The sequence below is a fragment of the Lepisosteus platostomus genome, chromosome 18, assembly GCF_059453375.1.
Source record: "Lepisosteus platostomus isolate fLepPlt1 chromosome 18, fLepPlt1.hap1, whole genome shotgun sequence".
NCBI classification, from domain to species: Eukaryota; Metazoa; Chordata; class Actinopteri; order Semionotiformes; family Lepisosteidae; genus Lepisosteus; species Lepisosteus platostomus.
In genome coordinates this window covers 3,661,056-3,687,704 of record NC_142628.1, presented here as the reverse complement: position 1 = coordinate 3,687,704, position 26,649 = coordinate 3,661,056, and the positions used below count along the sequence as shown (strand labels likewise).

The 26,649-nt window shown below is 40.5% G+C and overlaps 2 protein-coding genes and 1 long non-coding RNA gene across 5 annotated transcripts in view; 1 reads left to right on the top strand and 2 right to left on the bottom strand.

The window, feature by feature from the left end:
* Positions 1–7,174, bottom strand: part of LOC148645457 (uncharacterized) — a 111,323-nt gene extending 104,149 nt beyond the window's left edge. Inside the window, exon 1 of the long non-coding RNA XR_015928068.1 lies at positions 6,203–7,174. This is a non-coding gene — a long non-coding RNA (uncharacterized LOC148645457). The remainder of the gene's footprint in view (positions 1–6,202) is intronic.
* On the bottom strand, positions 1,243–3,713 carry ascl1b (achaete-scute family bHLH transcription factor 1b). Its single transcript, XM_088611455.1, has 2 exons — positions 2,197–3,713; positions 1,243–2,078 (listed from the first exon to the last, which is right to left on the bottom strand). The coding sequence occupies exon 1, from the start codon at positions 2,765–2,767 to the stop codon at positions 2,201–2,203; it is 567 nt and encodes a 188-aa protein (XP_088467581.1). The 5' UTR covers positions 2,768–3,713; the 3' UTR covers positions 1,243–2,078; positions 2,197–2,200.
* Positions 7,175–12,022: 4,848 nt separating the features above from the next.
* On the top strand, positions 12,023–26,272 carry syt12 (synaptotagmin XII). 3 transcript variants are annotated; one of them, XM_088611443.1, is made up of 9 exons: positions 12,023–12,177; positions 12,281–12,382; positions 19,224–19,284; positions 20,203–20,396; positions 20,520–20,912; positions 22,041–22,256; positions 23,423–23,543; positions 24,253–24,386; positions 24,948–26,272. In XM_088611443.1, exons 3-9 carry the CDS (start codon positions 19,239–19,241, stop codon positions 25,119–25,121), a joined length of 1,278 nt encoding a protein of 425 aa, XP_088467569.1. In that variant the 5' UTR covers positions 12,023–12,177; positions 12,281–12,382; positions 19,224–19,238; the 3' UTR covers positions 25,122–26,272. The 3 variants fall into 3 exon arrangements, with proteins under 3 accessions (XP_088467569.1, XP_088467568.1, XP_088467570.1); XM_088611442.1 differs by having other exon boundaries at positions 12,024–12,382; XM_088611444.1 differs by lacking the exon at positions 19,224–19,284 and having other exon boundaries at positions 12,024–12,382.
* Positions 26,273–26,649: the final 377 nt, after the last annotated feature.

The following is a 26,649-nucleotide window of genomic DNA, read 5'->3' as shown; positions in this document are numbered from 1 at the left end:
GGTGGCCCGTCGCCGCGGCCAGCTCACGCTGCAGGTGAAGTGTAGATCGCCGCCTCCTTCTGCCTCGCCGGGCCTGGCGCTGATGTTTATTTACAATAAAAGAGAACCCACAGAATACGCATAATGAGGCGCAAAGGCGCTCACAATGGCTCTCACAAAAGGCTGTTGTGGTCCCCATTCCGAAGGAGAGGGCACTTTGATCAGGTCTGTGTGTGCAACCCCAACAACGCAGTCGGGGACAGCAGCTACCACATCGGTTTTATTTAGATTGATATTATTCCTGTAGCAGGAGCTGTGACCTTTGCTATTGTTTTAGCATTTCTCCAAAGCCGTATTTCATTTGGCCCTTTTGAAAGAAACCGAATACCCCCTTTTTTCTTTCCTGCCGGGGCAGTAGAGGGGAATAATGGGACTGATCTGTCGCTTGAAAGATGGAAAGCTGATATTAATCTGCCTGGTGCGCAATGAAAACACAACGCATGTAATGGCGCACAGCCCTTTCAGACATGGCCAGGGGCCCGGCACAGCTGCGCATTTGAACCTTTCGACGACACCTTTGTTAATAGACGCGTTAGCAAAAGACCGACTTCCAAAGAACAAGCGACATCCAGGAGAACCGTGTATCAATGTTCGAGGCAGGCTTATTCCGCACACAGAAACAATCACCGTTGGTGAAACAGTTCTCCTCGAAGAATGTGCCTCCAGTGGCCTGACGCGCTCCTGCTTTGCTGAATTAATTTGCCTGTCGTGCTAACATTATGCTCTGCAAGCGGATGGTCGAAACAGGAGCACAGTCAACGTACCGTGCTCTCCGACAAATTCGGGATACATGACAGCGACGCTTCTCTGTTATTGCGATGTATTTTATCTCAAAGTTGTCGTTTTCTAGAGTGGATGCCAGAGGTATTATGGCAACGGACTTACAAGGGGGCACTGAAACTTCAGGGCGCACGGAGGCGTCTCCCGGCTGCAGTCCAGGAGTTGCAGTACAGAGGTTGTTTTAGAGTAATCTCACATGTCAGCACACAGCTCTCGTGTCGTTTCTGACAAACCACGTGATCCTCGAGTCTGGAACAATATTCAGACTTTCGGGGATCAGACCACATCCTAATATTGGGTACTACACCGTTTGGACCACGTCTGTCAAAAACTCATCCGATCACAACGAAAATGTTGTCTGTTTGGACATAAAGTTTCCTGCAATGTGTCGAACCAGTAAAATAAAAGTCGCGACTAAGTAACTTAGTATAAATAGAAAATTCTTTATTTATAAAGCCTATTTTTACATAAAATATGATATCTCTGTTAAAAAATTGCATATGTACATTTTAGTAGGAACAATGGCGACACAAGTGCATACATACATATAAAAATCTTCCTTACATTATAAACCCTTCAATCATTCTTAGGCAGTGTTAACCATTTCACCAGCTCGAGACACACCATATACACACAAACACACAACACAGGGACGTCCAGCAGTTTAAACAGTGTTATAGAGGTCTATCTATGACGACTGGATCTTAATAACCTCCAGATCTCCAGCAACAAAGTGGCACCGTTAGTGTTTCCCGAGAAACTTTCTGTTTTCGTTTTCGAATTCCTGTACAAAAATAAGTCTTCATATAATTCGGCGCGATATATAGCAAACAGAATAGAAAATGTACAACAATTTCAAATCGCAACTTTCACGACCGGGGAAAGGACACGGGTGGCGCTAACCCCACCCCACCCCCCGTTAGAACCCGTGGGTGCGAGAGCTGTTGAACAAGTGGCAGTACCGGTCCGGTCCGGTCCGAGTCCATGCCGTCCCGGTGCCACACGTCTCTGCAGAAGCCGGGCCAAGTCTTCATGGTCTCCGTTAAATATAATTGCACTTCTTTTAACCAGAACAGTCCGCGGGTCTGTCCGATCTTCTCCCCTTGTTAACAGTGTCCAGGCGAACCGGCAGCGGTCCAGCTCATTCAGGAGGGACCGCGGAGAGGGTTTTGGGTTTTAAATCCTTCCTCCCGTGTCGTGGCAACGCTGACAAGAGGTACTCCGGTTGATTTTTGATCTCGACGACCAGCTTTCCCCAGCTGCCAAGAGAGGAGACAGGAATCATACATGAGCGACCGGCGTCGGCAATGGAAACAAGAAGCAGACCCCAGTTAAGAGCGAGAAGGGGGTCGGGGGGCGCTCGGGCACCGCGCTTACCTGATCAGTATCTGTCGAACCAGGTGGTGAAGTCCAGCAGCTCCTGCTCCTCCGAGCTCAGGTGCTCGTAGCTGCCTTCGTCCGACGAGTAGCTGGAGTGCGGCGAGCCCGGGTCGGCCGAGTAGCTGTGCGACAGGCTGGGGGACGGCACCCCGCACTGGAAGGCGGCGCTCACGGCGTCGTGCTCGTCCAGCAGCTGCTGCAGGGCGCGGATGTACTCGACCGCCGAGCGCAGCGTCTCCACCTTGCTCATCTTCTTGTTGGCCGCGCCGTTGGGCACGTGCTGGCGCAGGGTCTGGAAGCCCATGTTGACCTGCTTCACGCGGTTGCGCTCGCGCTCGTTGCGCCGCGCCACGGCGGCCGGCTGCTGCTGGGGCAGGGTGTAGCCCAGCCCGTGGAAGCTCAGCCGCCGCTTGCAGCGCAGCAGCTCGGGCGAGCTGGAGCGCTGTCTCTTCAGCACCCGGCTCTTGCCCGGGGGGTCGGCGCAGCACTCCGGCGCGGCGCGGCTCTCCAGCCCGAAGGAGAACGCACCTTGCGTGACCGGCGCCGCGGCGAGGGTGCTGCTCTCCATCTCTCCCAGTGCGAGCGGGGGGCGACTCCTGGACGGGCTGTGCGCGGAGCGAGGCGGGGGAGAGAAAAAAAAAAACCCCACAACTGACTGGGTGTTGCTCTCGTGTCGTTCGCGTGGGGCGTGTGGCTGGAGCGCACGGGGGAACTTGGATCCCAACCTTTAAAAAAAAAAGCACCTACTCCACTCGCCGATCTGAGGCAAACTTTGGCAGCACTCCTCTTTTTCAACACGCGTCCGCACCCCACCCCTTGCACGCTCCGCTCGCAGGCCCCGCCCCGCGCGGGGGGCTTTCTTCGGCTCGCCGGCTTCGCGAGCCAGGCGCGTGGCTCCGGGAGCTCAATAAACAATCCGGCGCTTTCACGGGCCGCGGAGCACGCGCTGTGCTCATTTACATGCCAATGTCCCGAGCCGCCAGCCCATTGGCCGATTCAAACGGCCAGCGACCGGGTGGAAAGGAGGAGAGAGGGTGAAAAAAAGAAAGTGAATGGTTTGTTTCTTAGAATGTCTTTTGAGTTTGACAATGTACCCCTGGCAGGGCTTCAAATTATCACAGTGCCTCTGCCTCTCCTTCCCTCTTTCCGTCTTTTTAAACCTAAAATACCAGGGCCGCTCTCTGCGGTTTCCAGGTTACTGATGGAGAGACGGGAACAAACCACAAGCGTGTCTCCCTGTGTGGAATAATGCTCGCTGTAGCCTTCCCTTGGCAACACGATGAATTTTAAGGTAAACATCCATTGGGGGTTAGTATAAATCACGGGTCCTGAATTGTTCTACCCCCCCCACACACAGCACATCGTGATCAGGAGATCTATAGAGTCTATAGGGCCAGTCAGGGTCCGGTCTGCGGAGCAACACCGTAAATATGCAGAACAACTGACTGGGTTTCTGTTCTCCTTGCCTGTACACCTGACTTTGTTTTAGGGGCGGAATGAGAATAAGAATTGAGATAAAAGAGCAGAAAACCAGTAAGCATCGACCTGACCATTTCTGTACAGGACGAGGGGGTATTGAGATGTAAATTGGACCTGAACAGTGCCGCAGCTGAGATTTAATTTGCTATTGAGCTGCGGATAAAAACATGCTATTAAAGTTGTACACCACAACTTTATGCCGTTTGTATGTGTATACAGTGTGTCGTTTACTTCAGCAGAGGTTGCTATAAGATCCTGTTCATGAAGCGCTGCTCGGGGAATCCCTCAATACTGAACTGTTACTGTACTTCGATCCACAAACGACTCTGTCGCTAATTCGCTCTCTAGACGTACTTGTAATATCGCATCTTCATACGGTCCAAAGGTTATCCGAAACCCAGACTCGACATTACAGTGCCGCTATCTCGGTCAGTCAAACTTTATTAACCGTTTATCACGTTCGTTTTAGAAGACACACAATCACCCGAAGACACACACACACTGCAGAACAAATCAAAGTCCGGAGCCGCCTCAAGAAAAAGGAAACTTTTGTTCAACGGAGATGAACAGTTTCAAGGCCAGTTGTCCTGGGGTTTCACTGCTTCAACCCGTTTTAGATTTTGAGAAAAGTGAATCCATCCCTTTTCTCTTTGTGCTAGACACCAGCGCTTGGATCTTGTTTTCGGTTTGGAAAAGAAAAGACTTACAGCGACCTCTAACGGTGATGCTTAGAATATCATCACAGTCGCCAATCTTATCCCCCCACAGGAATTGAAAGTATACGATTCATTAATAATAATTGCTTACACTTATATAGCGCTTTTCTGGACACTCCAATCAAAGCGCTTTACAGGTAATGGGGATCCCATCCACCAGCCCCACCTGGATGATGCGACAGCAGCCATAGTGCGCCAGAACGCTCCCCACACACCAGCTCTCAGTGGGGAGGAGAGCAGAGTAATGAAGCCAATTTACAGACTGGGATTATTAGGAGGCCATGATTGGTAAGGACCAATGGGTAATTTGGCCAGGACGCCGGGGTGACACCCCTCCTCTTTTCGAGAAACGCCCTGGGATTTTAATGACCACAGAGAGTCAGGACCTCAGTTTTACTTCACATCCACAGGACGACGCCTGTTTTACAGTATAGTGTCCCTGTCACTATACTGGGGCGTTAGGACCCACATGGACTGCAGGGTGAGCGCCCCCTGCTGGCCCCACTAACACCTCTTCCAGCAGCAAACCTTAGCTTTTTTTCCCCATAAGGTCTCCCATCCAAGTACTGACCAGGCTCACACCTGCTGAGCTTCAGTGCGTTGCTGCAGAGTGATATGGCTGATGGCTAATTTTATATGGGTTTATTTTGCATGTACTATGTAATATGCATCTTCTATTGTGCAAAATTATGTTTTATTACAAGACAAAAAGAACAACAAGTCACAATTTAGACAGACATTCCACTCTTTGAATATCCCAAAGGTTTTGGACATGTTTGTGGTGGTATGTGATCAGTACTGCGGATATGTGCTCTAACACCTATCATTTCCATCACACGTCATGCGAACTGGGTCCCTTCCTGTATAAGAGCATCCTAGGCCTGGATCAGAGGCCTGAGTGTGGGGCTGTATGGGGGCACAGTTGCTGCTTTGCACTGTAGGAACCCCGGGTTCAATTCTGCACCTGGGGTTCTAGTTGTGTGGAGTTGGCATTTTTTCTTCGTTTGTGTGGGTTTCCTCTGGTCGTGTCGTTTTCTTCCCAGAGCCCAAAGATATACTGGTAGGTTAATCAGTTTTGGGAGAACTGGTCCTGGTGTGGGTGCCTGTGTCTGCGCTGCGATGGACTGACGCACCGAAACACCAGAAATGCACATAGGGTGAATTCTCACATGAAGTATGAAGTGAGAGTCTATCTCACCCAGGCCTTGGACCCCTGGAGATTTATATTTTTCATTTGGAGTTTGTTGCTCTAATATAAGAAATAAAATTGCCAACGCTATTGGACATAAGCTGGTGGTTTTGAAACGATTAGCTGATCCGCTGTAAGCAATATGCAGTACATGGCTTTGTCAGTCATTGTTCAACATACCTGTAACTTACTTATCTAACTCGCTATCTTAAACGGAGAAGATCCAAAAACATAAATTAAAAGCCTTTTAGATCAAGTGCAACAAATGCAGCTCCTGAAAGTGCATTTAAACTTACATTCCTAATATTGCAGACACAAGTGTAGCCCATACTGTACATAAAACCAGAATAGCAGCGTTCTCCTTATTCGTCTGGTCGATCTCTGTACGAATCTGTATCATTGATCAATGGAAATGAAAGCCTCTATAATACGATACATGGTCAACTCGGCTACTGTTCTCGTTTGTTTCATAACTAATTGCAATCGAGTATCGCATTAGTAGTTACGTACCCTTATCTGGTATATTTTAGCACAATAGCCGTTCTTAAATTAAAGTCTAACATTAAATTGTCAGGGATATATATATAAACACAAGACAGACAAAGTAATACTTACTTACGCTCACACCTGAAGAAGGCTTCACAGCCGAAACGTCGTGCTTTCTCTTCTCTTTTCAGCAGGAATAAACCTATTACTTGTTCCTTTGCAGACTACGCCTGCTGACGCAGCTACCGACCTGAACTACTTCAAATATGTATTTTAAATCAGATTAATTGAAACGTTCTGATTCAGGGCCCTATGCAGTCCTTGCGAATTAAAACAAGTATAACTGCTCTGCTGTGCTTGTCCAGTTTAGTTCCGCACGGTTTTTCCTTGCAGTTGAACTCAGAATTGGAGATGATCTCCAGTACTAACTAGCCCCCAATTTAGTGCGCAGTGCTAAATCAGAAAGTTCATTTAAATTGACCCAATGACATGGAATATATCAATACAAAAACAACATTAAATACATTCATAGAAAAACAAAACAAAGAGAACGATTAGCATTACGAACATGATGTTAGGAGTCAGATAAAATAATTAACCCATTTTAGGATTAAGAAGCACGTTAACACTCCGTGTCATAGACTCGTGTGTAACTACTGCCACCATGTGGAAATTTCTCGAAAGTGTCTTTATTTAACCTCAATACCGGGACCTGTGGTAGCTTCGTCACCCTCGTCTCATAACTCGTCTCATTACGTCGCTCACGCCTTATGAGCTAGAAAACGCGCACTGATTGGACAAGAGGCACGTCAATCACGTCATATCCGCGATGCCATTGGAGAAGAACCGCGTCACTCAGTGAGTTCCGGAATGTCCACTATCATTGGACGGAAGCCGTGTCACTCATGCTGAGGTCCGGGATCTCCGTGATCATTGAACTAGAGTCGCGTCTATTATCTTGCATACTAAAACCCCTACTCTGATTGGAGAAAAAGCCTGTTACGCGCGCCTAGGCTTTTACGTCATATTGCAGCGACTGGTTAATTTGAGATTAAAGCGACAGAGCTGCTGGTCCACATTTTATGCGTTGTTGCAGCACTAAAACTTCGCCAAAAAAAAAGTCGCTTTAGCACTATAAAGTAAAAATTAAAAACGTCGCTGTAGTGGGTTGTTTTCTACATGCCAAGAACGTCTGGAAGCTGGATAGTTGTATTTTAAATGCAAAGAGTAATTATTAATATATTCCTGTAATCGTTGGACAAGTTATTTACTTCGAGTGAGGTCGAATTGTTGGTAAATTCGGATGTATTGCTTCCAGTCTCCATGTTTTAAATCCTGGGCATTAAATCAATTTCTCCTATCCTGGTTTCGCGACCAATCTTATTTAACAAGCTGCAGCCGCTTTTAAAAAATTTCTCAGACGGAACTCAAACTCTGCGACTCTCATTAACCCTGTAGACTGGTTATTGTCTACTTAGTTTTCAGATCTGTAACTTCACACGTGTTAAAGTTACGTCTCTAATCACAGTTTGGATTTCTTCTTCCTCCGTCTCCTTTCAGCTTTTACCTGGGACACTGTAGGAAACCTTGGTTTCTAGGTTTGAACTGAACGCGTGGTGAAAACGCAACTCTCGCAGCTTATGCCTTGCACGGTAATGATTTCACGTGTGGTTTTAAGAAGTTCCCCTTCACAAAATAAAGTATGCTTTCACAAAACATTATTAAGTCATAAAATGAGACTAAATGAGCAGATGCTCTTCTCTTAAACAGCTTCACTCTGCACTTAAATTGATTGAATGGCACATGTTTTAAATGCCTATTAAAATTCAAGCGTACAATATCCTGGAGACAAAAAGTAATGTAGTAAATTGCAGAGTATATTTGAATAGATGGTGGACGTGTGAAATCGCTCTACGCAGCGGAACATAAGTGATTGCATTCATTGTTTCCTGCAGGTTACCCTCCTGTCTTACATTGTACTGCTGTCACTTTCCATATTCTTTGCATATCTTTACTCGCCATGTTCTAATTTGGGTGGGAGTAGCAAGATCCCCAGAATCCGATTAAATACTCTTCAGCACCCCAGATAGACTGGGGGGATTTGCCAGATTTTCAGCTTTATTACTGTGTCTTTCAATTCGGGGGTGCTGAGCCAAGTACGAATCGCAGTTTCAAAAGACCTGTTTTCAGTTTAATTCCAGTGATCGTCCAACAGAGGGGGCACTTCCCATGTCCTACTCACCCCACTGAGTTAAGAAATTGTACAGCATTTTCCAATTAGTCCGTACGACCTAATGTAAAACAATGCGCTTAGAAGAGAAAGATAGGACAGCTATGGTGGAGTTTAAAACACGTGTCTTGGGAGAATAAAGAACGCAGATTTTTGTTCTTCGTTGCCATTTTTATATGAATAATGTAGAACGTTGCATGGCATACAGTATGTGCAAGTATGTGTCATTTCTGATCCTGAACTCGAAGCTGTGCGGATTTTCAAGAGATGGAAACGTGTGATCACTCGCACATCCCTTCAATGAGAAAGTGGGTAATGAAATCATTGCCTGAAGTCTCATTTTGCTGTACTATTTAATTTCTCATGGGGTACGACTCTCAGGCATAGATTAAATTATTTCTGTGAGTGAGTAAACAGCGCTCTCACAAAGACTCGAGAAGGCAGGAACAGAACAGTAAATGAGTAAGGGAAGACAATTTCCTCTCCTGGAGAGGCTTGAAACACAGACAGATAGATAAGAGCTTTGATTTCGACACGGAGAACTCCGGCACCTCTTTACTGAAAAGCAGCAGTAAGTCAGAGAGGAGAGAAAATAGGAGCCGAATCATGAAGACACTAGTATCAAGAATAAACATTCTCAACTAAAGGGAAGCATTAACAAGTATGATGTTAAAATGAAAAAAAAAACATTAAAAATTGTGGGGCTGCTGAGCTCTGGATCACAGATCTCTCTGGGGTTCTGTAGATGTTTGAGTTTTAAAATCTAAACAGAGCTTCAAGACACAGTAAGGTGACACTAATACAATTAATGCAGAATGAAACACTGCTTAGTTATTTTATTTAGTCTTCTGTTTGCTCTTAGCACAGACCTGTCCACTCCGTAGCAAATAACACCATTCCTCTGCTTTATTAAATAACGCTGTTATAACGCTCTGTGGCAGAAAATAAGTTATGTAATGGAGACACAATAGAGGTAACAAATGGATTATATGTATTTGTTCTAAAATGCAAAACACTTTTTTTTCCAGTTTGTCTCTCACATCAATACGCTTTTACAGGATAGGTTTGATACACATTTAATAAAAATGGAGTGAGAATTAAGCACCTTTAAATTTGCAAATGGTTTTAGTTAAGCTTCGATTTATCCATGAACTGCCAGAGCAAAGTTTCTTTTTGTTATAATATCAGAAATACCACATACTGCTAACGAGAACAATAAGTATCCACATTTAACTGCAGAGGCGGATGACGTCATCGAAAATCGCACTCAGCGGAGACGCCCACAGACAGCAGGTGTGAGTGAAATATCATCATGGACATTGCTTACTTTTTTTTCTTTGAAATTATGTATAATTCACAACATTCTTCTTTTTTTGTTTGCAGTTTTGACATTATTATAAGGTGATTAAATAAAATATCTAATACAGTTTTTATTGTAAAATGGCAACATCTTGTGCCCAACTGAAATATTCAATCCTGGAAAGTTCAGATATGTTGCTGTTGTCTGGGCTCATGCACAATTGTAGAGGATTTTGAGTTTGTGTTAGTCTACTTTATATGGTTAGGTGTTTTGCTTACATAGCTTTTGAATAGTAATTCTCACATTATAAAGTCTCATACACCATAGTTCCACAGGTAGTCCACAATGTAGCACAAAGCTGTGTGCTAAATCCAAAAGTTTGATGCAATTGACCCACAACAATAGGTTCTTCGTTTTTTATGAAAAGGTATCACTTTCAAGATAGTCAGTTTCTGATTAGGCATGACAATTGGCAGAACAGTAGCAGGAGTTTCACTCATCATTTTGACACATTTTCAACAGATAAAAAATGAACATCAGTCTGAATTAGATTAATGCTTTATTACCCTAATCATTATCTTTAATTTCATAACTGCTTTGTTACATTATTCATTCTTAATCTATGGTTATATGTTATGTGGAGTGGGACAGGAAGCACTTTGTTAGATACTGGATATTTAAACATTGGGTATTTATAACACTATAGCAACAAGACTTATTAAGTCTCTTAGAATTTAATAAAGAATAATAAAGAATTAACTTATTATTAAAGAGTTCAAATAATCTTAGTGTACCTATATCAAGCTGCCTGGTGTTGCACAGCACAGGAATGTAGCTAAAGAGTGCAGTGAATGTAAAATGTGGCGTGTGGAAGTATTTGGGCTATCACCCCAAAAGCCTGGTTTCAAATCCCAGTCAATGCTCAACCTTGGAGGCACAATCTTTTTCCAGTTATAGAATTTAATTTGTCTACTGTCTTGACCTATATTGATTTTATACTGCATTTTACAGTATGTTAAATATTAAATTAATATTAAAAAATAAGGCTGTTTTACAATGCTAAATTGCTCAGCTGTGTTAATATTCCATATTAAGTTAATTTAAAAAAGTAGTACAACTTTTCTTTTTACAAAAATAATGACAGCAAGTATTCATAGAAAAGGTTAAAACATTATAGGGTTTTATAAAGTATATAAACTTTCATAAAATTAAAACAAGCATGTCAAAACGTTTTCAAAATAACCACAGTAAGTGACCAAGTTAAAGATTATGATGCAGAAAATGATTATAAAGAAGGTGGAATACTGTTTTGTACTTTATTTTGTTTTATTTTTAGCTACCACTACCAGCTATATACAATATGTATCATATATTTATGTTTATAAATTAATGCCTGTTATGACGTTCAGAGACACTATACATCTGTTATTTTTATTGTCAGCTACCAAAATTTCTCTTTAGTTACAAATATCCATATTGATATTCAATATTAAGTGGATTTAAAGATGATAAACAGTAGGGAAACATATTAAATGAAGCAACCATTTCAAAACCAGCTAATGCACCACAAGTGCCACCTATCGATCGTCTTTGGCCCGTGAATCACACACCCCGTGTCGCTGCAGTACTGCCAACATGGTAACAAAAACAAACACACATTCTGAGTGTCTGTATCTGTATATCCTCTTTCCGGGTAAAAAAAAGGGTGGGAATGTTCAGGTGACCACAGGTGGTAGGAAGACATACATTAACCAGTGGAGGCTACTTCAGGAGCCAACAGCCTACAGATAATCAAGTATCTCCCTCCTTTGTTCCAAGAAAAGAGAAAGAGAACACCTAACCCTGACAAAATCACTGGGCATTGCATGCATACCTCAAGTAAACACAGCCCTCAAACCTCTGCCCTGCTCCCGCTTCTGTTACAACATGGCACAAATATGTTGGAAATAGGGTTGATACTGAATATAAACGTGCTGCTTTTGTGAATATAAATGTTTCATTCTTGAACTTCCTTTTCATATACTTCCACAAAATAAATTCAGTTCCAATGAAAGTACAATGTACTGTATATTACACCACTAAATGATTAAAATATTCACAGATGTGTCAGCTGAACACAAACTAAAGTGTATTTTTAACTCTGATATTAAGAAGTCGGTAGGCATGAATTGCTCTAGATAATTATAAACAACTCAGTCGGGGGCAAAATAGAACAAAACGTGTTTATACATTTTATTATATATTATACACCGGGTTAACCCCGATATATAATATCCGTGAGCTGAAAGGGACAATAGGTGCCGCACGATGGTCTCTTACTGGTGCTATGGAAGTGAAGGTACTGTAATATGGTATGTTTGAATTACGTGCGCTCTAGTCGGTCCTACTGGTTTTTTTTTTTAATCTTGCTGAAGTGGTGAAGTTGCATTGCAGGGGTGGGACTTCTGCAGTCGGGAGGAGTTCTCGCCAGATAAATGCTGCTCCAGGTTTTTTTCTGCACAATTTATGCAGTTCGTCGGCAGCACCGGTCTCATTGTTTTTCCGCATTTGTGAAATAAATCGTTCTTTGACAGAAAGGGTAAGGGGAAGACTTTAATTGGAGGGTTTACCGCTAGCTTGCACGACCTGCATGGTGAACGGGAGAGAAAAAAAGGTCTATCTGCTCTTGCATTTTTTCACAGCATCTCTGTAATCCCATGGAAAGAACCTTTAAATGATCTGAAAAAGGAGGACTGATTGAGGTTTCCTAATTCCCTGTTGCACCAAACGAAAACTCGTGTTAGGTAAGTGCAGTTATACTCCGCGTGTTATTTCAGGCGATTTATTTGGATATATACAGTATGTACGCTACAGCACTGCTTGCTAGGAGGATTTTTGCTGATGTTGCGTATTGGCTGTGCTTTACAGTATGTTTCCTTTGTAGTTCTATAAATAGACTCTTGGGCCAGTGATTGTTTTTTTACTACAGGGATATCGTTCCTTGTGTCTTGTCATCGTTTTTGCATATGAATGGTAACAGCGACTGGAAGTGATTAGATATCGGTATTTCATTGATATATTCCATCCACGGTAACAATCAGTGTTGTGCCGGCCGGATTCTGTGCATTGAAACGAGCAGCTCCTTACCCATCTCACACGCGAAGGAACTGTAGACACAAAACTGCCGGGAAAACACATACGTTGCCACTCTTAATATGAAGTCTTAGAATAAACTCTATTTTCTCCACGTTTAAAGGCATAATAATATAAAGTAGGAACACAGTGAATTATAACTACCCATACTTAACATTTTAAATGTAATGAACAGGTGCAAATATACATATTTAAATAGTAATGAGTTCTCTTTTGTACCAGGTTTTGGTAAATCAACAAAGTTTGAATAACACGCTTTTTTTTGTTGGCTATAATTTAGAAAAGATTGAGAAAAAAACATGGTCAACTGGGACACAGAAACACGTTTTGATTGGTTATTTTTCAAGATAAATATGTAGAAAGTTTGTCTAGTGATTATTACCTTTGCCTTTGACTATTTAAATATAAATAGATCAGTTTAGTTGAATACACTGTATGTAATTCACAATAAAATCTAAACATTTATGTTGTGATTCAAATTAAAATTGCAATCAAAATGTACACGAGTATAAATAATACTAGTATTATTTTTGAAGTAGAATGTATATGCCATCTTAAAATTGTTTTTTTCCCCGTCAGTGCCAGAAACTGCATGGAGTTGCCCAGAAAGCCCTCATCCCCTGGCTCTGGTCTTCCCCAGCCGCGTTTTCCACGCGTTTTAAACGCGTCTGACATCTTTCAGCCGGTCCTGCTTCTCGCCCGTTGTTGTCATTACAGCCTTTAACTCGGGCAGCGTGCGTAGCGCGCAGCACAGCAGAGTGCGAGGTTCGGTGTCTTTCACGGGTCTCGGTAAATCGTTAATTCAGCAATACAATGCGCCATTGTATGAATTAATAATCTGTCATCATATGGCTCCGAAATGTTGTAGTGGTCCATTAGCATACTGCCTCCAAAATAGAGAACGCTAACAGGGGTGCACAGTACGTGTGTGTTCTGTTGCTTTGCAGTCTGTTTTTTTGCAGCTGGTTATGTTACTGTACAGTGGTAACGTCTGAAACACATTTTATTCTATTCCAGTGCAAATAATACGAGCTTCTAAACTTCATCGCCATTATTTTTCTTTCTTGTCAACATTATAACACTGATGCCATGTAAAATGTACTGGATAAGCATCAACAACACGTTTAACATACAGCAGATTGCACCTTTTAATTTAGGAAATTATACTTAAAATTCCTGGGTATTGTTTGTTTATGCTGTCCGAACACTGGAGGCAATGGCCAACACATTTTCACTACCAGATGAATGGTGTATCATATTATTCCCAGCACAGCGAAGTAACCAGAACGGTCCAGCCACCTTTATGTTGAATAAACACAACATGTAGCTTGCCTCATGTTACTAGCTAGTGAACGTGTTTGCTTTGAGTTCTACAATATACTTGCAGAATACAAGTAAGTATTTGGTAAGTTTAAGCTCAAGGAAAACTGGAACATATACAAGCAGATATTGAGTGAGAATTGCATTACAAAATAGTTTATAGTTTATACAGCACTCTGCAAGGACATGTTTGTTTAAATGGATAAAAGCAACCCAAGATCAGGGTGACTTACACTCAGTTTTATTTGTACATTGCGATGTACAATGCCCATTTGTACATCCTGCTACTGCCGTTGCCAGTTTTCGCTATATCCGAGATTTGCCATCACACATAAGAGCAAGAGGGCCGTGATGGAGGCCAAAACATGAAGGTCATGGAGGAAGGCGAACGTCAGCAGACTGCACACGTGTAAAACCTGTGTTATTCACTGCGCGCAGTACGGAGAAACAAAAGAAAGGCAAGAGAGTGAAAAAGAGTAATTCAGCGACACCAGCCACAGAACGCAGTCCCATTGTCAACGATGACAGCGCTTGAGAACCGGGCCTGTGTGAAGACATCCATGGTGATTCACCTTCCGAACTGACATCTTGACGCTTTTCTGTCCCTGAACTTGTTGAAACGCCCACCTTCGGTGGCAATGCCACTGGTCAGAAAGCCCCATTGAAAGAACCAGACAGAGTGGGGACGACTGCCTGACTGTCACTGTGCTCCGTGAGAGCTAAGTGAATTCGATTCCTTCTTGGAATGCCTCACATCCAATCAAAATTTTCAAGGGGAATTCTGAGAAACAAAGTGGGGACAGCCAAGCTGGGGAAAAACAAACTCGGAGAGAAATGCTAGGGAATGCGGAGCACTGGAAGAACTCTGTGGTGGAGTGAGGGATACAGTCTTCACGAGGCTTAAATATTTGTTGGTGTACAAGGTAATTAATAGATTAATTATGTTCTGGTGGTATTGATCTCCGTTACGCTCTCGTTCCTATGGTAACTGGTGGAGTGTTACAGGACTGTCAGGCTGAGTGGATGGTTGCCTGGAGACAGAGGAGTCATGGGTGTGGGTATGACACCCCAAACCTCTCAGACCATTTCTGAAGCTCAGTTCATAATTCATGCAAGTGTCATTTTTTCTCCTCTTCATCACATTTTGTTGAAAGTTACTGCACTCAGCAACTGTAAAGGTGCCCATGTTTACAGTATTCTTATAATAGTGCTTTTTTAATGTTGCTTTTTGTAATAGTATAAAACGTGCATTGCTGTGATATGACACATTAGATGAACTCAAGATTTATTGGAGTTGCTTGCAATAAAGGTTCTACTTTTTAAAATTATATTCCTACGCTTACTGCTGTTGCTTTCATAATTCTCTTTATTTGTGGTCTTGAAGATGAAAAGATCTATTATCTTTTGTATAGTGTCATTGTGTCTTTGTGTTTTTCATAAACTCCAGGGAATAAAAGATATTACTACATTAGGACTTGTTACTAGTTATTAATACATCTGGGCCAATTTTGTAAATTGGACATCAGATTGAAAAAGGTCTTCCTCTTAATCTCCATTGTCCTGCTTGCTTCATTCTTTATATGGTATATCAATTAGACACTTTTATGTACAATTACTTCATGCATGGCAGGAAAAAAGCACTCCTCAGTTTCTGTACAGATTATTTGTTTTTTAGTATAATTTCTTAGGGATTCTTAAAAAACTGCTATAGAATGGGTGACAGCCAGCACCTGTCAAGCACTAACATCACCAAAACTAAGGCTGTGACTCTGAGTGTCCCTGCCGTTGCGCAGAACTGCTCCCATCTCCACCCGTCTTGGCCACCACCTTTGTCTTTGATTCAGCGGATTTATACTTCTGAGGTGCAGAGCAGTTGCCTTTGGATTAGCTGTCGAGTGTTGAAGCTGTGAGACATCCAACCCCATCAACCCCATGACCTCTTACCCTTCAGAACGTGCTACCCTCCGTCAGCTGGTACAGGGCATGTCTGCGCCGGTTGATAAGTGGTGCCACCCTCAAGCAGTTGGTCCAGGATTCACCCGCTCCTTCTCTGGGAGTGCTGCTCTCCATCATCCTCCATTTCTCCCACCTTCTCTAGCAGCTCACCCAAGTCCCTTTCCATGCTGAGGGTCAGGACAGCTCTTCCGGTCCTAAGAGCATTGAACAAGCTTCTTCTGGCAAGCACAACCTGCCAGAACACTTAGTAGGTAACTTGGTTCCTACAAAAACACCTGAGACATTCTATATAAAGTTTAATAAGCAAAGTGAGACTCTATACATGACCTAATTTCATTGAAAATGTGAGGAATTTGACAATGTTTTGTAGGAAGACTTGACATGTGTGGTTTGATCATTCTGTAAACCCACAAGCTTTTCTTTACCTCTTTTGGGTAAAGAAGTGCCTCCTGTTCTTGCTTTTAAATGCACTTCAGTGTAGTTTCCTTTTGTGCCTTCTGGTCTGTTCCACTGTTCATTTTGAAGAAATCTTTTGGGTTGAGTCTTTCAATGCCTTTGAATACTCATACCAGGTCTCCTACATTAAGTTTTAAAAGGTTCAGTTCCTTAAGCCTGTCAGTATATTCCCTTAATTCCAGTACATGATTGCTTTTCCCTGGACTGATGGAGAAGAGCAGTATTTCTTTCTGTCCCATAACGGCCAAAATTGTTCTAAATATTCTGAATATGACTTTATTAGTGCCTCATACGGTTTTAACATATCTCCCCTTGATTTCAGTTCTTTTTTATATACATATGTTTTATTTATATACCCAAGCATTTTGTTTACCTTTTTAACTGCTTCACACATTGTGTAGAAGGTGTACAGTATGTGTTAACAGAAGCTTTTTTTCATAAGTAGCCTAATTTATCTCAGTGTTCCCCTATGTTTTATTTAGTTTATAGTTAATGTTTTTAACTACCTGCTCTTACCTACAATAAATGTCATCTGCCAGGTGTTTGCTCAATTCTGATGAAAGAAAATAATGTTTTGAAGTTCATAAGCAGCTTCTACATTGTACAGTATGTTAACTCTCCTACTTTGGTATCATTTATGAACTTGGCTAGTTTACAAATTACAATATAGCTAGATCATTGCTACAGTGTAAATCAAGGAGACCAGTGGTCCGTGACTTCAGTAAGATTAACCTAGCCAGAATGTCATAGATCAGTGATCAGAGTTAGTGATTATGAAATGTTTCCACATCAGTTTTTATCTGATGATTTTAAGTCTAGGAGCATAGTGCAGAAAGACTGTGACAGATAATGGGACTTCTAATGTACATATTGGCTTATACAAATACAATATACAAATAATTAATTTAGCAAGATTATATTAATTTTCTATTAAGGAAAAAGATTTACCATGCATAGAAAAAGGAAACTAGAACTTTGAATTCATGTTGAATTACTGCTTAACTGATATGCTTTAATGCAATCCTGTTATCAATTACATGTTATATAATTAATTATATTCTCTACCGCTGGTATATTTGATTAAATTAAACTTTGCCAGCATTTTTCTGAAGACAAAGCTTATTTTAGAATATGTAGGAGGAAAAGGCTGATTGCTCACTGGTTCAGAGGCATGTGGTCTCTCGAGAAATGGAGCTTATTTTGATGAAACGATCACAGCACTGTGGAAGAAAGCTGGAGATTACACCCACACTCTTTTGTGTTGACTCTGAGGCTGGAAGTTCTGTAACAGCCTGTCAAGTCAGTCACACTGCAGTGCATCGTTAACTTGGCTTTGCTATAATTGCACAATATGCTGTATTTTTTAATAATTTTGAGTGCCTACTTCTAACTGCAAATAACCTTTGTTATGCAAATGGAAGACTAGAGGAAAACTGTTGTTCTTGGCTCTCATGAGATCTTATCTTTGTGGCATGTGTATATAGATTCTAATGGCTTATTGATCTGAGCTCATTAAGCTATTTCTTGAAAGATCGTAGTGAATTGCTCCTCAATCTGTTCTGCCCCTTTGTGTGAAGAAGGTACCTCAAGATTTTCATTCATCATATCTTGTTTTATTATTGATGTGATAAAAACGCACAAAAATGACAGACAATTCCTGCTTTCATGTTCTGTACTGTGGCTTCGGTCATCAGAATTATTGATGTAATTAGCTCTATTTGCAGGTTCCTCTTTTAAATTTTTATACTGGTAATTGGTTTGCCCAGGAGCAGGCTATGTGCAGTATTTGTATAAGAACACAGATTCAGTTAAAAGAATTGCACTGCAATGTTCTTAATTGTGTGCAATAACCAATCCCATTTGTCTTAAAGAAACAAACATGGTGGTTTATGTACTTTCATCTGCCTATGGTAAATAAACTGCAGACATGAATAGTAATTGGCCTAAGAGAAGTTTTGGTTTTTAGATTACTACACGCTGAGAACAAAATAAAAACAAAATAAACCAAATGAAATGTAGTAAAGTAATAAAAACTTTTTTAATAGGGTTATAAAGGTGTATAAAATAATAGCAACACCCTCTAAAGAGCAAGTGTTTACACAGCAGCTAGGATTTTCAGTGGTTACTGTGGTAGCCTGTCAAATGGAAGTCAACAGCCTTAGAGTCAGTGATCTACAGTATCTACAGGGGTCAGTGCAATTAGCTGTTCGAGATTCAGTTGCGCCCAGATAACTGATGTACTGTAATCTGATTTTAAAGATTAAAGAAGAGTTCGACCACTAAAACATGGCCCTTCTACTGTTGATGAATTTTGCTACTCACTGAGAAAACATTCCAGTCCCCCCTTTCTACTGACTTTTGACAGTTTACAAATAGCAATGTGTGCAACGGCACCACCCTGTTGTCCTAAGATGGCAGGCTTTGCATCTGCAATTTCCGGTAAAGGTGCGTCATATAATTTGTGCTTTCACTGAGGGTGGTTGACATATTTTTAAAATGCTAAAAGTTTTATCAAATGGCTAACATGCATCAGAGTGATTGAAATTCATGGCAGTCGTAAATGTAAAAAGTATGACCCCAAAGGCATAATTATTTGCTGTGTGAGAGATGGGCTTTACAAGAGACTAGTGCACTTTTTCATGGAAAGAGGTTCATTTCAAAGATGGTTATAAGAATAACCCAACACTTTTCCTCTTCTATCCTGACTCGTTAAGTCTTTAATGCAACTGTTCAAGTTATTATCACTTTCTTCTTTTTTAGGCCATTGCTTATAACATGTCTTCAGCACATGGGCGGGACATAGCAAACTACCATATAAGTGGTGAGTGTGAAGAGACTGACTTGGTCAAACAATTACAGCTGCTCAACACACACCGTGCTTGAGTAAAGATCACCTGGGGACTGGGCGAAGTGTAATGGACAAAATACCAACTTCCTAGACCCTTGGGAATGGCAATTTTATATACATATATTTTAGAAAATCAAAAGAATTACCATGAAGTGCTACAAAGAGCCCACAGATCCTTTGGACAGTACATCTACAGCATATCTTATGTTTGACCTCTATAATAACCATGTTATTATTGAAACTAATTCTTACATGCACATATTTCTACTATTTAGTAGGATATTTATTAGATATTGATTGTACTGTAGATAGCTGAGCATACGTTTTTTGCATATATAAACTAAGTAGCACTAAAATAACTCCTGTAGCCTCAGCCTCATGTGTTCTATATACATACAGACTACATAATTCCTTGGCAGTATTGGCTGACTATATGCTGTAAATATATGTATAAATAGGCTACTTAAAAAACAGTGTCGTTAGCAACAATTCTATTTGTTGGGCAGTGAATATGACAGTTCCTTGATCCCATCATTCCCTTGCTGATGAAAGAGTTTGATGTGACTAACCTTAATTAATACTTAGATTTAATTGCCAATTCCCTCTATGTGCTGCACGACCAGACCTCCTTATCCCAGGACTCAAGCTGTTTCAGTAGCCTGTACCACAGCTTGAGATGTTGTAGACACATGAATCTTCTTTGACAAAATGTCTGTAATCTCCGTGTAGCTCATTTTGACCTAGTTAGTTGTTCTACAAGGGCACAATAATCCCACTAGGGATTCGAAATGTGAACATACTATCTAAGAACGGGGGCAATCACACTTTTTTCCATTTTAACAGAGATGTGATTTTTGTTGAAGTTGAGATTTTATTGTTTTTCTCTTTCAGTGGTTCGAAGCCCTCCCGCCTGGGAAGTAGGAATTTACGTGGTGGGATTCCTGACACTGCTTGGGGTGGTGGTAATTAACCTGTGGAAACTGTGGAAATCTGGCAGCTACCCAACACCCTCTCCCTTTCCTAACTATGACTACCGCTACCTGGAGCAGAAGTACGGCATGTCGTACACTGAAGTGAGACAAAAGGTACAGAAGTCACGCTTTCCTTAACCCATGAGACATCCAGAATGTGTTCTTCTTTCTTCATTATCAATGACAATAATATTATTATAAACTGACAGTACAGGTGACGTATCTTTATTTTTGTAGAGGGTAGCAGCTTCAAACAATAAAAAGACCCTGGATAAGACCTTATCCAGCCGAAAGTCCAGCCTACAGACTGAGGATGCATATGAGAGCATCAGCGAGCTGGGAACCCTGGAACTGATGAGTCGAGACCTGGATGTGACCCCCTATGGACCGTTGCACAGGTCCGTTTCCACAGACTCCCTCTGCTCCATCTCCTCTATCGGCAACAACTTTGGCCATGATTTCACTCTGGGCCAGGTGGAGGTAATCTTGGAGTATGACCTCCACTCCAACAGTCTGTATGTTACCCTGATGCAGGGGAAAGATCTCCTGGAGAAAGAAGATGCCAGCTTCGTGTCCTGCTTTGTTCGTATCAGCCTCCTGCCCGACGAACAGATTGTGGGCATCTCCAGGGTGAGACATGTGTGATGTCTTTCATTCTTGTCATTTTTTATCTAATTTCGGGCCATTACAGGATATTTTTTTTAGTCTTTGAATCTAGGACACAGTTTTTACAGCTTTGTATAATAAACATTTGGTGATTTAACTGAGCTAAAACAAATGTCTGACTTCACCTCCTGCCGTTAAGGTGGTAGAATTTCAAAACATCAATGAAAAGGAAGCTCTTTTATTAAAGACTCTTATCTATATCTAGCAATGTTTGAAACCTGTTTTCTCAAATATGACAAAACTTTATCTTCATTGAAGATAAATTGAATTATCTTTAAATTATCAATTAAATTATCTTAAATTGAAAGAGGTTTGTCAGTAAAGGAGGGCAAGTTTAAGAATATTGGAACACACCTGAACACAGCAGAATGTAAAGGTTAGTATTTGCTTTCAAAGTGCAGATGTTTTTCATAACCAACCTTATTTTGGCTGATTGGTTATTGTACCTGTGGATTCTTTCTTTTTTTATCATATTCCAAATTGTTGAGTTTGGTACTCAATAGCTAATTTCTATTTGCTATTGTACTAACCCAGTTTATTATTAAGTTAAATTATTTGGATTTTGGTAAGGGTAATTTGTACTTTCAAATACAGACTCCAAACACTGCTCAGTATTCTTTTATGGGCTAATCACCCAATAATTTAATTGTCCCGTAACATTTCCTCCCTCATAATTAATACTTTCTATTGATTTTATTCACCTGAAAAGATTGAACTGAACTGGTTTTATTGAATATTAAATACTGGTCTGCTACATGTTCTTTAAGGTAAATGATCATTATTACAATTGATACTAAAAACCGTACTTCAGATGTCACTGTCCCAGTCCTCTGAAGGGCACTATATATTTCTTAGACAAATTGGAGCAAGTGGTACACTGAAGGTGGATATTCTGATCGTCTTGCTGTTAATGGTAATGCTTGAAATCGAAAAAAATATTCAAAACCTTGGAAACTGTACTTATTTTTATTTTGTGTTTAAGTGTTCAAACATTTAGTACAACAGCAAACAAACTAAATTATTGTAACTATCATTTTGCAATTGAAGTAGAATGTTGACTTCTCTGGCACAGTTTATCTTTGTTTCTCCCAGGTTCAGAAGAATGCCTTTTCAGTGTTCTTCAATGAGAAATTTTCAATTTCAATGGATCCTTCTGCCCTAGAAGAGAACAGCCTGAGGTTCTCTGTTTTTGGCATTGATGAAGATGAGAGGAACATCAGTACTGGGGCTGTAGAGCTTAAATTGTCAGATTTGGACCTTTCCATCAGGCCCTTTAATGCCTGGTTGTACTTGCAGGATGTTAACAAGGTAAATACTGAATAAAAACTCCTTACCTAATAATGTATAACTTACAGTAGATTTACATAACATAATCACAAAAATAATTCTGCAGTTTATCAGGTTTGAGAAGATTCATTTAAAAGGCAGATTTTCAATTTGTAAGACTCACCTTACTGTGTATTTTACTTGAATAGTTTACAGCTCCAGATGGGTAAAAATTCAGAATAGTATTGGGCCCCTTAGTCAAACATTTGTGTTCCTAGAAGATATCAGTATTATGTCCACTATCAATAACTTCCCCAGAGTTTCAGCCTCAGCCTTGTGTCTGGGTAAACTCTTACTGTATACACTGCCTTCCAAAAACATTTAGACATTTCCCATGTGGTGATATTTTGTGAAATTACAAAATGATGTGTACATACAGTACCAGTCAAACGTCTGAGTACACCTGCTTGAAACCAGGTTTTTCATGATTATCTGTGCTTTAAACTGTATAAACATGTCTATAAACACTTAATATTTAATTACATGATATGTCAGTCACTGGCAATAACTCAGTTGGAACTGTCATCTCCAGTGGTATTCTTCTCCTTGCCAAATGCACAGAGTGGGCTCCATCTGGACACCATCAACACATTCTTTTGCCAGAGAAAAAGAAAACATCCTGACAACATAACATTTTATTCTTTCTATGGTAACACAAAAGATCAATATAATTTATGTGAAGAAAATTACCTTAATGGGCCCCACAATTATTTGTGTAACCCGATTCATGATTCCAGAATAAATGCATGTATTTCTATGATGTTCCTTGGTCAGGTGCATTTCAAGAAAAGACTCACCTAGGAAGACTAAAGACCTTCAAAGCACTCATTGAAAAGCACAGGCTTAAGGAAATATACAAAAATATCAGTTTTTCCCTTGAGCAGCCCTATTTGAAATATACTGCATCACAAAAAATGTCTGTTTTTTTTAAGCCATGCAAGCTATGTAGATTCTGTAATTCTCTATCTTTTTAAACTGCAGCTCGAACCCTGTCTCACTTCACACAAATAGTTATTGGTGTTGGAAATACATAGAACCACATTTTGTACCTTCTTCTTATGATTTCGTCAAGATGCTTCATCTTCTTTGTTTTCCGTATTCTGAGGGCCTGGTCAAAGCGTAATGGACTGTCTGTTTGCATTTTGAAGGCAGTAAACTCAGTAGGCGAAGTCCTGCTGTCTCTCAGCTACCTGCCAACAGCGGAGCGGCTAACTGTGGTGGTGGCGAAAGCCAAGAACCTGGTGTGGACGAACAACAAGACAACAGCAGGTGAGGCTTTGAGGACGTCAACAATCCAGGAGGCCTCTGCTTCCTGTACAGCTGTCTTCCTACAATTGTACAGCTGGTCAGGAGACTGAGAGCAGCAACTCATTCCTCAAAGCTTTCTGAGGAAAGTGGCCCAGACAAGGCTGCCATCTTCTTTGAGCCTGCTGTGCTCTTACTCCCTCTTTTAACGGAGTGACCTTCCAATGTTAAATCTCGTTGAACAATCAAAATATGTGTTAGTTATATCATGAATAAATGCTGATTGTGTACAGTATGTATTTAATGCTGACTGAATAAAAAGAGATAAGTTATATCATGTACATTTAAACTGGAAACAGAGACACACTAAATTATTGCTTATTCAAAGATGCACAAGTTCAATAATTTGTTCAATCATTCATATTTTCTAACTGATTCTTCCAATTCTGGGTCTCAGGGCACAACTTAATACATATTATATTTTTAGGAATACTGAGAACCAATCTGATGGTACCAGATGATTATTTCCTCTCAGACAATCAACAGATTTAAGTTTAAATGGAAAGTAGTTTGTTTCCATGAGGCATAGATTCAGTAGAACCACTTAAAAGATATTAAATTAATTTAAAAGAAGAGCATAGTTTTGTAAGTCTACAGTTCAAATGTTTGGACTTTGGCTGATTACTTTTGTTCCAAGTGACCAAACTTTGTATCGTCTCTTTGATATTAACAGATCCATTTGTTAAAGTTTATCTTCTCCAAGATGGAAGGAAAATTAGCAAGAAGAAGACAGTTGTGAAAAAAGATGACACAAACCCAATCTTTAATGAGGCCATGATTTTCTCTGTGCCTGCCATTGTATTACAGGTAAGAATTAACTTGACTGACAAAGTCCTAAAGTAAAACTGGAAGAAAAATAGATATTCTAAGGTTATTACATAGTTGATTAACTGCATTTCCATACACTGTAGTGGTTTTTATCCCTTAAGATACAGTATAGGATGAAATTCACTTCATTTTCCGCTGAAGTCTAGCCCCCACCTGGGTAACACACAGCAGCCATTCCGTGCCATTGGGAAAATGCTTCACCAATGAATCAGGCTGAAAATTGAGGAAGGCCAGTTTGTGCTGCCACAAAGTGGGAATTATCCTGGACACCAGAGTAGATTTCCCTGCTCTTGCAAGCAGTCACGGGATCACAAATGACCAATAAACCAAGACCTTGGTTTAATGTCTCATCCCAATGAGGACATCTCCTACAGCACTGTGTTCCCAGTCACCATAAGGGGGCTTTGGGATAGAATTCCTGGTCCAGAGAGAAGAGTGACACATACTGGTCAAACAACACCATCCTTGGAATGGAGTTCAGTGGATTTGCTTTGTAGCTGTATTGCAGAGAGATTGATTTTGGTCTAACTCTTTCTGCAGGACCTGTCTCTCAGGGTCACAGTGGCTGAATGCACTGAAGATGGGCGAGGCGAAAACATAGGACATGTGATCATTGGGCCCGAAGCCAGTGGAATGGGCATTACACACTGGAATCAGATGCTAGCCACTTTAAGGAAGCCAGTTTCAATGTGGCATCCACTGAGAAGAAATTAACTTCCTCCTGATTTCACTAAGGTTATAAATATCTTTGCATGGTGCCTAAGGTCTATAAATCCAACTTTGTTTGAGTATTAAGAAAGCAAAAATATTTTTTCAAGAATACAGAATGTCTACACTTTTGTTATATTTTGAAACTAGCTGTATGTACTATGGTATTACAATTAAAATATAACAGGTGGTTAATAAAGTATAAAGGTGTTATAAGGATTTTATAAAATATATTTATCTTTAAAAGAACTAGGACCTAATTAGACTAGGGATCATTTTCAGATAGTGGAGTAATAATTAGCTGTAGTTTTTAGTTTGTCAAGTCCACCTTTTTATTCTCACATGTCTCACAAGCTGGGTTCCAGAGCATTTTTACAGTTAATGAAATGAGAATGGAAACTGGGGAGAAATCACACATTCTAAAGGAAATACAGGAATAAACACAGGAAATACCATACAAAAGGTGTACGTGTAACATGTTAATGAAAGCTTAATGGTGCTTTGAAGCAAACAGAGAAATATCTGTTACCCTATAGGAAACAATTGTCTTTCAATGACCAGCATAGGCCTGCATGATCTTTACTTTTCATTCCCAATCAGATATTCATTGACAGAGCAATAGTCACACCATGAGGACAGTTAAGACCATTAAATCTAACAGGGTAAATAACTTCAGCAGTCATTACAACTAACCAACTGGAACTTTGTTTTTAAGATCTTATACATACACAGTATAATGATTCACTAATCAAACATAAAAATATCAGTTTACAAAAAATATTGATTACCATCTTGCAATTTAAATTTGTTTTGGTTGTTTTTCATGTTTCTGCAGCTAGCCTTAGAATAAACCTAATAGAAAAGCTATTTTTCAACTATGGCCTCAGCCTTTAACTATGCACCCTGCAGCAGGTATATTACTGATCTGTACTAATTACATTGTTTTTCATAATTTGCGATTTTTCTATTTCTCATCCTGTGCCAAATCTAATATGACTGAAGCAATAGTTTCAGTGTGTGCATTTTCACATTTTATGGATTAAAATATAGATAGTTTTTCAGTGCATGACATTTTACAAATATCTTTTATTGAATGTGCCATAAGAAAATATTGTGTTGGATATTCTTTTAATTAAATAAAAAACATTTGCAGCAAAGGTCTGGATCTTGTTTTTATCTGTATTATAAACACACCCTGGGGGCATGCACATCTGTGCTTCGACAGTCGACGAAAAAAAAAGTTGTTTTTTTCTGAAAATCAAGCTTAGGTCAAATGAATCAGTAACGTTTCTGATATTCTGACTGCACATACAGTATACCACCAAGCATAACATCCTGTAAGTCAAGGCCACAAGATTCAAGCACCCCTTGTTCTCAGTACACGTCCCTTCATGACTGCACTGCATGTGCTATGACTGTATTTTCCGAAATTGCACCAACACGATACAGAAAAATGAAAAGAGAGAAAACCGTCCGCTGAAGACCGACGACCGGCGTCCGGAGTCAAGCGGTGCCGGCGTGTCGCTCTGACGAG